Raw genomic sequence first — 12,693 nt, 5'->3', positions numbered from 1 at the left:
CCCCTATGGCTAGGAGGAGTTCAACTGGGGCTCTGCCTACACAGGTGTAGACAAAGGGGAAGTGTACCAAACGGACTCTGTTTTAACCCCAGAGAGAAGTCAGAGGCTCAGAAAATTCTCTCATGCTATTTGATATGTATATAATAAGAAATTGGTTTCAAATAAACATTTCATTTTTACAAAATAGGATACTTTATTTCCTTTTCTCCTCTATAGCTATTAAGATGATGATTATCAGTGGCAATAATAATCATTTGTAAGAAATATTATTCTAAAGACAATTATTGAAAATATATTTCCTTATTAACTCTCTTATGTATCATCCCCAAGTGTAAAAGGAAGGCTTAAAAACTACAGCTGTTTAGGAATTCTAATTCCTACTACTGGACACATTTTCAAATAAGCTACAGTACAATTCACTTAAATGACCTTGTTTTTTCCTCTTTTAAAAATATGTATTAATTTTAGGGCAAAAAAAGATTTATAAAAAGGAAAAAAAAAATTCCAATCTGGAAAAAGAATCACGTTTAACAATTTTGTGCTTAGTTTTCCAGTTATATATACATTTACATGTGAATTTTTCAAAAGCGGAAATTATAACAGTCCTATTGCTTTTCCCAGACAATATAACACAATTTTTTTTTGTATCAATGATTCTTATTTTAGATTATTTTTAAAATCTACATCACATTCTAACATATATGATATGGTTTGGCTGTGTCCCCACCCAAATCTCATCTTGAATTGTAGCTCCCATAATTCCCACATGTAGTGAGAGGGACCCAATGGGAGGTCCTGAATCATGGGGCACATCTTTCCCATGCTATTCTCATGACAGTGCGTAAGTCTCACAAGATCTGATGGTTTTATAAATGGCAGTTCCCCTGCACACACTCTCTTGCCTGCCACCATGTAGGATGTGCCCCTGTTTCTCCTTTGCCTTTTGCCATGATTGTGAGGCCTCTCCAGCCATGTGGAACTGAGTCCATTAAATCTCTTTCCTTTAGATATTACTCAGTCTCGGATACGTCTTTATTAGCAGTGTGAGAACAGACTAATACAATATGTAACTTAATTGATTCTCATGTTAAAAACCCAGATTAAATCAAAATTTTCACCATTAAAAATAACACTATGACAAAGATTCGGGTTATTGTAACCTCTTCTGAGCACACACCCATGCATAAAACTTCCTCCCCAGTGAAGTAGGATGGCTGGTTGAAATGGCATCCAGTTTTAGGTGCCTGTTTTCTTGTATCTACATTAAACTGACCTTCAAAATTGAAATCATGTGTTTAACCATGCTTACCTGGTTGAAATATCAACACATTAAGAACTGTTTTCTAAAGATCTACATCATAAGATATATAGAATATACCACATTTCTGGTTGTTATATAATCTCCGTACCTATCCTGGTACCACAAAAACTACTTCCAAAAGCACTTACTGTTGGGATGAAACATCTCACAGGTAAATCTCATCTTTGGGGGACTTAATGGGTAATCAAGTGGGAAACTCAGGATGGCAGGAAAAACACCAAACTCAAAGCAGGTGTCTTCTGGGCCCCTAGAAGATACAAAATATAGACTGAACTTCAAAGTACATTTTTCAATGTCTACCACAATTGAGAAATGGGTTAAGAACATTTTTGCCACATTAAAAATGCACGATGCTGGGCACAGTGGCTCACGCCTGTAATCCCAGCACTCTGGGAAGCCGAGGCAGGCGGATTGCCTGAGGTCATGAGTTGTGAGACCAGCCTGGCCAACATGGTGAAACCTCATCTCTACTAAAAATACAAAAATTAGCTGGGTGTGGTGGCACATGCCTGTAATCCCAGCTATTCGGGAGGCTGAGGCAGGAGAATCGTCTGAGCCCGGGAGATAGAGCTTGCAGTGAGCCAAGTCTCGCCACTGTACTTCAGCCTGGGAGACAAAGCGAAACTATGTCGCAAAAAAATAAATAAATGTAAATATAAATAAAAAATCACATGAAAAAATTATCTAAATAACAATGAATTGGTACTTTTTTTCTCAATGGAAAGCATTGTCCCATTCTCCTGTTTCAATCTGGCCTAAATCTTAGGTACACGCGCAAAGACTGAATTATAGGCAGTTTTTACACTGAAAAAGGTTGAGTCAAGCAGCAGAACCTCTTGATAAAAAGGGGATCAGAGAAAAGAACGAATGCCAGTGCTCTAGGATCTGGGAATTTTTTCTGTAGATGTGGTACAATCACATTTTAGGGTAAGGGTATGAATTACGGCACAGGGGAGAGCAAGATTCCACTGTATTTCAACAGATGAGGGGCAAAGAGTTATACTTCAAAGGTGATTGTTAATTTTTCAATGTGCTTAAGAAGGGATCTTTGTAACTTCAAGAAGCAGATGAAAAGCACACATGTGATCACTGCTGCATGCTTGGTGAAAGGCCAGGCCCGCAGGCACCACTACCCCAGGCTACACCTGCAGGCCCCATGCCATGCCTCATCCCCCTGACACAACATTGGAGCAACTCCGAGTCATGGGCACAGACACACGCACGAGAGTCTCCCTGGACCTATACTTCCCTCACATGTAAATGGAAGAAAGAGATGAAACCATTTCAGAAGTCCTGTTGACATTTAAAAACTCAACAAGTACAAATTAACTCTATCTTAACCAATAGTTCAAGGTGTGGTGGCTGCAGGAGAGGAAGAGTGACAGCCACCACGCCTGAACCTTCACAACAGGGACAAACTCTTCCTCTCCTACAAATCACATTAATGAAACACACATTTGAGGAGTAAGTTCTAAAGATCTTGGACCATGTTTCTTTGATAAGAAAGCAGAACTGCTGAGTGACAGTGACAGACACTGAGACAGTAGAAATTACGTTGGGTATGACTCATCATATCAATAAATAAGTCAGTCAATCCATCCTACTTCTAAGAGCTGAAAGAACAAGTCCCTTCATAAACAGCTCTGCCCCTCTAACAAGAATGGCTAAGGCAGAAAGAACACTGGCACAGGGGCCAAGGCCTGGATAAGCAGAGGACAGTCCACACCAGACCTACTGCCTTCAGAAAGAATCCAGGATATAGCACAGGAAAAAATAATTTAAAAATACATTTTAAATCTTCAATCAAAAAATAGATTTCTTAAAAGTAAAAATTTGTTTAAAAAAATCTTAAAATTATCTTGGTTCAGTGAAACTAATAACAGATTTAGAAATATTTATCTCTACAATTAAAGAAAAAAGACAAAAATCAAAAAGAAACTGAAGGAAGAGCTTTAGCTTTCATCTGGAGGTGGCACTCAGGGCTGTTCGGGGCAGCACCAGATGCCAGAACGGCTCATGGCCCTGGCGGGCTGGGTCTGCAGGCAACAGTCAGAAGAAATAGCACTGCAGTGACTGCTTCGTGGAGATTTTCAATCTAAAAGACAAATTTTGATTCTGAAAACTGTCTCTGCTACTTTTCGGGAAAAGGATAGTGAATATGGCCAATTTGTTCTTTGGGGGGGGTGGTGGAGGGGGGCGGGTTACTGTCTGACAGTCCCCAGAGCCTCAGGATGACTAGGACAGGGAATGCCACCAAGGGAGGCATGAGCATGACGTCTTGCTACTGGTACAGCAGCCGTGCTGGAGAGGGCAGTGCCGGATGAGCCCCCCCCTTCCCCCGCACCTGGCAGCCTGGTGATGCCCCAACCCTTGGTTATTCTGCTCTCCCAGCAATGGCCTGAACAAACATGCCCTGAGGCCCCACTTCTCAACACAGGAGGACACACATCACGTATCAGAGTGACACAAGGCCACCCCGAGCCTCCTATCCAGTACAAGAGCTCAGAGCAAACGATAACCGCCACCGACTGACTCTCCACACACCCTCTGATGAAAGGGCACCAAGGATTGGGGTTTTCATTTTACTGTCAAGCACAGCTGGAAAATTCAAGGATGAAATGACTTAGTCAAGGTCCTAGATCAATTTAGTATTAGAGTTAAGAGAACACAGAACTGTGAAATCAGAAGTCAGGCACATAAAGATACTATCTTTAAAAGTAACACTGTTCATATGTCAGGAATGCTTGCCAGCACTCAATATTTCTGGCACCTCTGAGTCTAGAATAAGAAAAAATGTCTGGGTAGTGTTTTTGGAATGAGCCAAATGGTATTTGCTCAATACTTTGATAACAGTTCTTTGTTTCTCATAATAGGGCTTTCTTTAAAAAAATGTTTTTAATCCACCAGGTCGTTCCTAGCCTCAGAAGCATGACCAAACATTTCCTGAAGTGCACCCACATCTTAAATATCAAAGCTATTTGCAAATGCTCCGGTTTACTACTGGTTCGAAACTGGGTTTTTTTTCTCTTTTCTAGAATGCCTGGCACCCAGACAGCTGGGCAGGTGGGCAGGGGTGTGCAGCGGCATGCCTGACCCTATGGAACATGCCTTCAAGGCAGCTCCCGAGCCAGGAGTGGGAGACACCACAGTGCTGTTTTTGGACAAGGTTTATTGCCTTGCTTCCAGACAACCTCACTTCTCTTTCACTGAAGATGGCCTCACCTGGAAATCTTCAAACGAAACAAGAACAACGAGGATACAAATATATCCAAGGCAAATGTAAATTTTTCAAAGCCTACAAATTACGCTGCCTTATTGATCGAAACGATGACCTAAACTGTTTCGGGGAGTTAAGTTGCAAGCATTAGCATTATAACGACCCTGCACTCAAACATGAAGCACACTTGGTACAGCTCAAGTTGGTTTGCTGTCTTGTGGGTGAATCAGATACAAAAGCAAACACTGAGAACAACACCCACGGCCTACTCCTGACTAGCAATTCTCCTTCCTCACAGAAGACAACTGCCTTGTCACTGTCCTCCCCCAGAGCTATGACCATTCCTCAGCAACAGCGCGGGTCACTTACAAAGCCAATGAAAAGTGAAGACCGGCCTCTTCTGTCTTTCCACACTCAACTCAAGGGAGAGACTGTTCTTCTTTGCATTGCCCTTCTAACACCTTTTACCTTCTAGATAACAGAAGCAGCGGGCAGGTCAGAGTGCCTTGTGGAGTAACCAGGGCAAGTGGGGGTCCTGAGCCTTGCCTGCAAGGCACGTTCAAGGAACTGGTGTGCTCACCACTGCAGCTGCAGGCAGGTGCTGGGGAAGCTGACTGCTTTTGCTGCTGTTCTCTTTACCAAGTTTGTCACAGCACACAGACAAAAAGTCTCCAAAGCACAAGCGACAAAGAATTAAAATCACAGTGCATGCAAACTCATCGGCCAGTATTTAAAACCTGAAGTGGATGACTAAGGGACGATGGGCCTCCAGAAGCTGGAGCCAGCTGAACTGGAGATGGGAAGGGCAGACTGCTTCATGGGTACCCTCCACTCTGGGGGAAGAACCCTACCTCCCTATACCACAGAATCCACAGAGGGCACCCAGCAGGAAGGGCATGAGGGCACCTGGCATCCGAGCATGGGTGCATCTCCTTCCTTCAGTCCCTGCTCTTCAGTTCAACAAAAGCTTCTTGCCAATGCTCCCACCCCACTAATGCCTGGGACAGTGGGACCAAGGTGGACTGTACTCACAACCCCACACTGAGCACTTTAAAAGCCCGAGGACACTGGCTCTGCCATGCCAAGTCATGCATGTTGCTGTGCCAGGCAGTGGGGAGTTAAACAGAAACTGATCCCAACATCCTCGCAGCAAAAGGAGAGAGTGTTACGAAGCCATGATTTGGGGACAGCGCCTTCCTGCACTTTCCTCAGGCATTTGGTGGTCTCCACTAGGATATGTGACCCTCATCCCCAATGGCAGGGCCCTGGCTCTGGTTTAAACCCAGAGATAGCCTTGTGTTTGCTTTCTGTTTTGGGGTGTTCTAATCACCCCAGGTGATGCTCAGGTAGAGAACCAATGCTAAGAACTGCTGGGAAGAAAAGGGGTAACATTTACATTTTAGGAAATCATAGTAGGAGCAAATACAGCTTTTGCTCCATACAATTATTTTCATGGTTAAATGTCCAGAAGGAGCCTACAGCCATACCCTGATTTTTTGCAATACAGATATTTCTTAAAAATTTTAAACCAAATATATTTGAACAATAAAGTATACTAAATAAATTCATCAATTATAAGATCTTCATAGTAAATTCCAATGCAGACAATCACTTTTACATCATAAACTTTGACCTTATTTAACTAGGAAAATATATGAATGATGGAAAATATTCAAATACAGAAGTATATAAAATAAAAACCAAGTACCTCCTTCATTCCCTCTCCTAAATCACCTCCCTGAGGTAACCACAGTTAAGTTTGGTTACTGTTCCAGGCTTTCCTCTATGTGTGTAACAATTTACAAATTCTCATCCACAAAACTGGATTTTTAAAAATTCAAATGTATCATGGCATGGCTAAGAATTTTAAAACACTGAAATAAATGGAGAGAAAGTCTATGTTCATGGATAAGAGCACTGAATATGAGTAAGATGCCAATACCCCTCAAACTGACCTAAAGATTCAATGTAGTCACAATCAGAATCCCACCAGGCATTTTGTAAAAATTGAGAAGCTGACCCTAAGATGTATACAGAAATGCAATGGCCCAGTAAACAATCTTGAAAAAGAACAAAGTTGGAGGACTTCATTTCCCCACTTTAAAACTTACTATGAAGCTACAGTAATCAAGACAATGTAGTACACTGGCCTAATGGATAGGCATAGATTAATGAAACCCAATTGAGAGTCCAAAAACAAATCCTTGCTTTTATAGTCAACTGATTTTTGACAAAGGTGCCAAAATTACGCAATAGGGAAAGAATTGTCTTTTCAACAGATGGTGCTGAGACAACTGGACAACCACATACAAAAGAAATGAAAGACTTCTACCTAATTCCATACATAAAACTAACTCGAAATAGATCAAAGGCCTAACTGGAAAAGTGATAAAACACAAAGCTTCTAAAAGAAAACATAAGAGAAAATCTTTGTAACCCTGGGTTATACATACAACACCAAAAGCATGCTCTATGTAAGAAAAAAAGTGCAAAATCGCACTTCATCAAAATTACCTATTTTTTCGTTTCAAAAGACTATTCAGAAAACAAAATGGAAAGTTTCAGACTAGAAGAAAGTATTTGAAAATCATGTCTAATGAAGGACTTGTATCAAAACATATTTTAAAAACTCTATGTCCCACCAACAAGAAAACAACCTAATATAAAAATGGGGAAAAGTTCTGAAGTTCACCAAAGAAGATACATGAATGGCCAATAAGCCCATTAAGAGAGCTGCAGCATCATTAGTCACCATGGAAATCCAAGTCAACTCTGTCAGGAGACCCCACTGTACACCCATTAGAACAGCTGTTATCAGACAACAGCAGTGTTGGTGTGGAAGTGGAGAAACTGGAACGCTCACACTGCTGGTGGGAATGCAAAATGGTGAGCTACTCTAGAAGACAGTCTGACAGTTTCTTTAAATGTTAACTGCAAATTTACTCCACATCCCAGCAATTCCACACCTATTTATCTGGTCTAGAGAAATGAACCCCATGTCCACACAGACTATATGACATGACAAGTGCTTACAGCAGCATTGCTCTAGAGCCAAAAAGTGGGAGCCCAAACGTCCATCAACTGGGGAATGGAAAAGCAAGGAGCTACTGATACATGGTATAACATGGATGAATCACAAACAGGCCCTGCCAAGAAAAAGAAGCCAGGCACAGATGATTAGACAGTATATGATTCCATGTATAGGAAAAGTCAGAAAAGTCAAATCTATATTCAGAGGGCAGAGTAGGGGCAGCCTGTGGCCAAGGGTTGGAATGGGAATTGACTACAAATGGGCCTAAGTGTCTTTTTGGAAACGTTCTAAAACTGGCTTGTGATGATGACTACAAAACTCTAGAAATTTACTAAAACCACAGACTTTTATACTTAATGCAGGTAAAACTTACGGTATGTAAATTATCTCAATAAAGCTGTTTAGGCTGAGTGCCTTGGCTCTTGCCTGTAATCCCAGCACTTTGGGAGGCTGAGGCAGAAGGATCGCCTGAGGCCAGGAGTTCAAGACCAGCCTGGGAAACAGAGCAAGACCTCATTTCTACAAAACATTTTAAAAACTAGCTGGGCATGCTCGTGTGCCCATGTGGTCCCAGCTACTTGAGGGGCTGAGGCGGGAAGACTGTTTGAGCCTGGGAGTTTGAGGATGCAATGAGCTGTGATTAGGCCACGACACTTCAGGCTGGGTAACAGAGCTAGATCACATCTCCATGAGAAAGGGAGGGGAGAAAGGAGGGGAGAAATAAAGGAAGGGAGAGAGGAAGGGAGAATGGAGGTGAGAAAGAAAGGGAGGGAGAGGGAGAGGAAGGAGGGGGAGGGAGAGGGACACAGACAGGGAGGGAGGGTGGGCAGGCAGACATGTGTGATCCTATTATTCTAGAATTTGCCTTTTCCATTCATATTGTATACAACTTTCCAGGATGAAAATTCTACCTGAACAGTTTTAGTGCTACATGGCATTCTTCTACATAGATGCTCCATCAATTATGTGGAACAGTGACATTACCCTTTTTATTATTATTACTACAATGAACGTGGCCTTTCATCTATGTTGAGTTAGTTTTATTGCCACAATGAATGATGCAATAACCTCTTCATATAGGGATCTCTGTTATATTTTTGTTGAAGAAACTGCTATGGTGGGATTACATACAATACAGGTTATAAACACCTATTTTATTATCTCATGTTTATTTTAGCAAGGTACAATACTGCCAAGATGTGCTCTGTGAGTCTTCAGTCAACAAGAAATCTGGACATAAAGGGAGGCTGTGTGCCACTGGCACTTGCCTGAAGTGTGAGAAGGGCTCCCAGCAGGAGAAGTGGCAGGCTGAGAACCCTCAAGGGACTGCTGTGAGCCAGCTGGAGAACCTGGGAACACCCATCCACCAACTGGACCCAAAATGCAACATTCAGTAAAGGAAGATCCTTCTTATTTCACCACAGCCTCTAGAGCCACTGGCCCGGGGAGGTGACAGCAGTGGGGCATGGACCAAACAGGAAGGTCCCCATACCAGCTGATTTGGGAATGCTGGAGCAGGACACAGCAGACAGCAAGGCCCAATGGACTACATGCCCCCATCTCTGCAGGTATGCCCCCATCACCGTGGCTTAGTGGCAATGGGGTCACAGGCCATGAACCCTAGAGGTGGGCGAGACTTGTAACCATCTGTCTAGAAGATGCTGATGAACCTCTCTGTTTTGATCCACGTTAAGTGAAGGTCAGAGAGGCAAAGTGACCGTGCCAAGAGCAACAGGCCATGCTAACAATCACAGTCACGGAGGTCACATCCCCTGGTGTGCTGCCGTCCCAGCCACACTCTATTTGACCACAGGCTCAGACTCCACCATGAGCTTGGCAGGGTCAGCAGAGTTATTTCCCATGTTTAACTAAAGATGCAGCCTGCTAACTCTTATTATTTGGTCCTCTTACTCAATAAGCTATTCTACTCTCTATCCTAACCCCTCAGCCCTGATCTTCCAAGGTAAAGATTTCAGCGCATCTTTGACAAGTCTGTATCCTCAGACAAGGGCTCTAATATATAAGGCACTTAGTATTTGTTGCTTGGGTATCTAAGAAGACATTTTCTTCACTGGGTCTTAAGGCAAGCACAACAGCAAAAACCGATAGCCATTAGACTTCCGTGAGGCAAGTCCAGGTTTTAGAAATACTAGGGTAGAGACGTGGCCCTGGAAACCATCAAACAATAAAGAGAAAAAGAAGAAACCTATCACCAACGAGTAAAGACTTAGCCAGATGTCTGCCAAAATAGCAGGGTGAGACAAATCGATGGGAGGACAGTTAATTCCCTAATAGGCATTTTAAGTGCACTTGTAAACGGCCTCTTGTTTGTGAAGGGTCTGGAACAGAACCAAAACCCACAAACTCACCGGGATCTTCAAGCAGGGGAATTCCACACTAATGCAAAAAGCCTTGTTCAAACACAAAAGTGCTCTACCTAAAAATAGTTCTAATAACTTTTTAAGACAGGTTTTCAAAATATTGGTTTAATTTCATACTGTTTATTTAAAATTGGTAATAGTTACCCTAATAGATTTTTAACAATGAACACTTTTTAAAAACCACGAGTAGGCTCAACTGTTCCTTTAATGAGCTTCTAAATAGGCCTACTGAGGCGCCAACATCCCCCAAATACTGCAGACCCAACAGGCGCCTTCAATCTCTACACGTAGACAGGCCTCCCGCCTCTCTGTGCCCCTGCAGCAGGCGTGCTGGCCCGCTGGCGTGAGTGCAGGTGCGCCTGTATCAACACGTGACACAAGCAGGACAGAAATACAAAGAGCTGGCCCGACACAGCCCAACAGTCCACTAACGAGGACACCACAGACTGTGGAACCTGCCTGCCGTCCATCTCATAACTGCCCCAGGGCCACATCAGACACAAACACAGATTCCAGAAACCTTCAGACACAGAAAAAACATGTGCCATAGGCCCAAGCAATTAGGATATTACAAATGATCAGGAAATGGTAGGCCTGCTGTGCCATCTGCAGACTGACGATTTTTTAAAAAACATTCTATTTATCAAAAAAACTAATTTTCCTATCAATTTAACCTCCACAGACAACACTTAGCTACCATTTGTTTCTCAGACTAACCTGTAGAGCATTAATAATTAACGTGATCCAAGCAATCGGCAAATTCCAAAAGCATAGTGAAATTTAAGGTCATGCATCAAGCCAGAGCTCATGCTTGTTCCACAGCCCTCACTTTTTCAGACCCTGCCCACTAGAGCACTTCTCAATGCAACAAAACCCAACCCAAGACCTTTCTGCAAATTAAAACATCTCACTAATGAGAAAACAGAAACTGGGCTGGGCATGGTGGTTCACTCCTGTAATCCCAGCCCTTTGGGAGGCCGAGGCGAGCAGATCACCTGAGATCAGGAGTTTGAGACCAGCCTGGCCAACATGGCGAAACCTGTATCTACTAAAAATACAAAAATGAGCAGGGCATGGTGGCGGGTACCTGTAATCCAGCTGCTAGGGAGACTGAGGCAGGAGAATTGCTTGAACCCAGGGGGCGAGGTTGTAGTGAACCAAGGTCACGCCATTGCACTCCAGCCTGGGCAACAAGAGCGAAACTCCATCAAAAATAAAAATAAAAGAAAGAAAACAGAGACTGATTATAAATTTCAACTTCCTAAATTTTACTTAACCTCACTTTGGTGAAAATACACTAAGAATAGCCAAAAATTGCACATCTAAGGTAGAAGGAAGAAAAAGCAAAGTGAGTCAGGGCCACAGAACACTCTAAAATCAGAGGTCCATGTGTTTCCAAGCAATGTTACCATAAGTTAAATGCCATGAAACACAGAACCACACTACTCACTTAGTACTAAGCCACATCTTGGGTCAGAGAGAACATAAGGCCAACACACCTAGACAAGGCAACAGAAAAAGGAGAAGCAGCACTGGAAGAGATGAACTGAGAGGAAAGGAAAAGAAAAAAAAGTCCTGGCCCAAAGACAGGGCAGGCAAGGCTGCGCTAACATGCTGCTATGATCCCCATACCTTTCAGGACCCTTTTCTGGTCAAAATTTCAGATCTTTAGGGACTTCTGGAAGCCAAAGCCACCCACACCATTTGAGGTTAACCATCACCATAAAACATTCCAAAATTACCACCTTAAAACTCTCTAATATATAATACATATATTATGTGTTTATAACTAAACCTTTCACTGGCTCTAAGGAAATACTCCTTTCTTTTGGATCAATGCTCAGGTCCTTCTCTGCTTTCAGACCAGCAGCCTAGAGAAGAGCTGGGTGTTACTGGAGAACTCAGTCTTTTTCCCAGGTGACTTTGGGGCACAGTCGCACTGCTAATGTGATTCTTAGATCTGACTTCCAGCAAAGCCCTAAAAACTAGTACACATATGATTAACTTACATGATCAATGCCTCCCATTCAAAAAAATTCTCTTCATTCATGGGGCCTGCAGAGTAAGAAAAAATTTCACACCATTTTAACTTTGAAGGGAACTTTGGCAATCAAAAGTAACTTATAAGGAAGTTAATTTTAGTACCTTACCTGCCACAATTCCTTCTGGAGGATTCAGTGTTAATTCTATAAAATTAATAAGTAAAACCATTACCAAACAGAATAAATGTTACACTGTCATTTTAACAAAACACCTTTACAAGACATATAAGCCTGTAAACCATAGAATACACATATTAACAAGTGAAAATTCTGTTTGCCCAAAGTGACTACCTAGTCCAGTAACAGTTCTGATAGACTACACAAACAGTTCTTTATACCAACAAAACACAGACTTTTATTTCTTCTTTTGTTTTTACAAATGCAAAAGCAAACATAAGGGGCAAACTGTCTTTCTAAATGATTCCTGTTGGTTACTTTGTTGTTTAGTTTTGAGACAGGGTCTCATTCTGGTTGCCCAGGCTGGAATGAAGTGGGCAGAGTACTGGAGGAATTAATAAAACAGTAAGCAAACATACAGAAAAAAATCAATGAGCCGGGCGCGGTGGCTCAAGCTTGTAATCCCAGCACTTTGGGAGGCCGAGGCGGGTGGATCACGAGGTCAAGAGATCGAGACCATCCTTGTCAACATGGTGAAACCCCGTCTCTACTGAAACTACAAAAAATTAGCTGGGCATGGTGGC

General features: G+C 42.4%; 2 protein-coding genes across 5 annotated transcripts in view; one reads left to right on the top strand and one right to left on the bottom strand.

The window, feature by feature from the left end:
• The window catches only part of PWP2 (PWP2 small subunit processome component), a 613,222-nt gene that overhangs the window by 554,651 nt on the left and 45,878 nt on the right, over nt 1–12,693 (top strand). The gene's annotated exons all lie outside the window — the stretch shown is intronic.
• The window catches only part of UBE2G2 (ubiquitin conjugating enzyme E2 G2), a 40,198-nt gene that overhangs the window by 6,424 nt on the left and 21,081 nt on the right, over nt 1–12,693 (bottom strand). For 3 of the 4 annotated variants that reach the window (XM_032276586.1, XM_032276587.1, XM_032276588.1), the window contains exons 2-4: nt 12,101–12,136; nt 11,960–12,005; nt 1,450–1,568 (exon numbers count right to left, since the gene is read on the bottom strand). In XM_032276586.1, coding sequence (XP_032132477.1) covers nt 1,450–1,568; nt 11,960–12,005; nt 12,101–12,136 — 201 coding nt within the window. The remainder of the gene's footprint in view (nt 1–1,449; nt 1,569–11,959; nt 12,006–12,100; nt 12,137–12,693) is intronic. The other variant, XM_032276590.1, reaches the window with a different exon arrangement.

The sequence above is a fragment of the Sapajus apella genome, unplaced genomic scaffold (assembly GCF_009761245.1).
Source record: "Sapajus apella isolate SASKATOON/1434 unplaced genomic scaffold, GSC_monkey_1.0 scaffold8, whole genome shotgun sequence".
NCBI classification, from domain to species: Eukaryota; Metazoa; Chordata; class Mammalia; order Primates; family Cebidae; genus Sapajus; species Sapajus apella.
The sequence above is the reverse complement of the archived record's forward strand: the minus strand, read 5'-3'. Positions and strand labels throughout refer to the sequence as shown.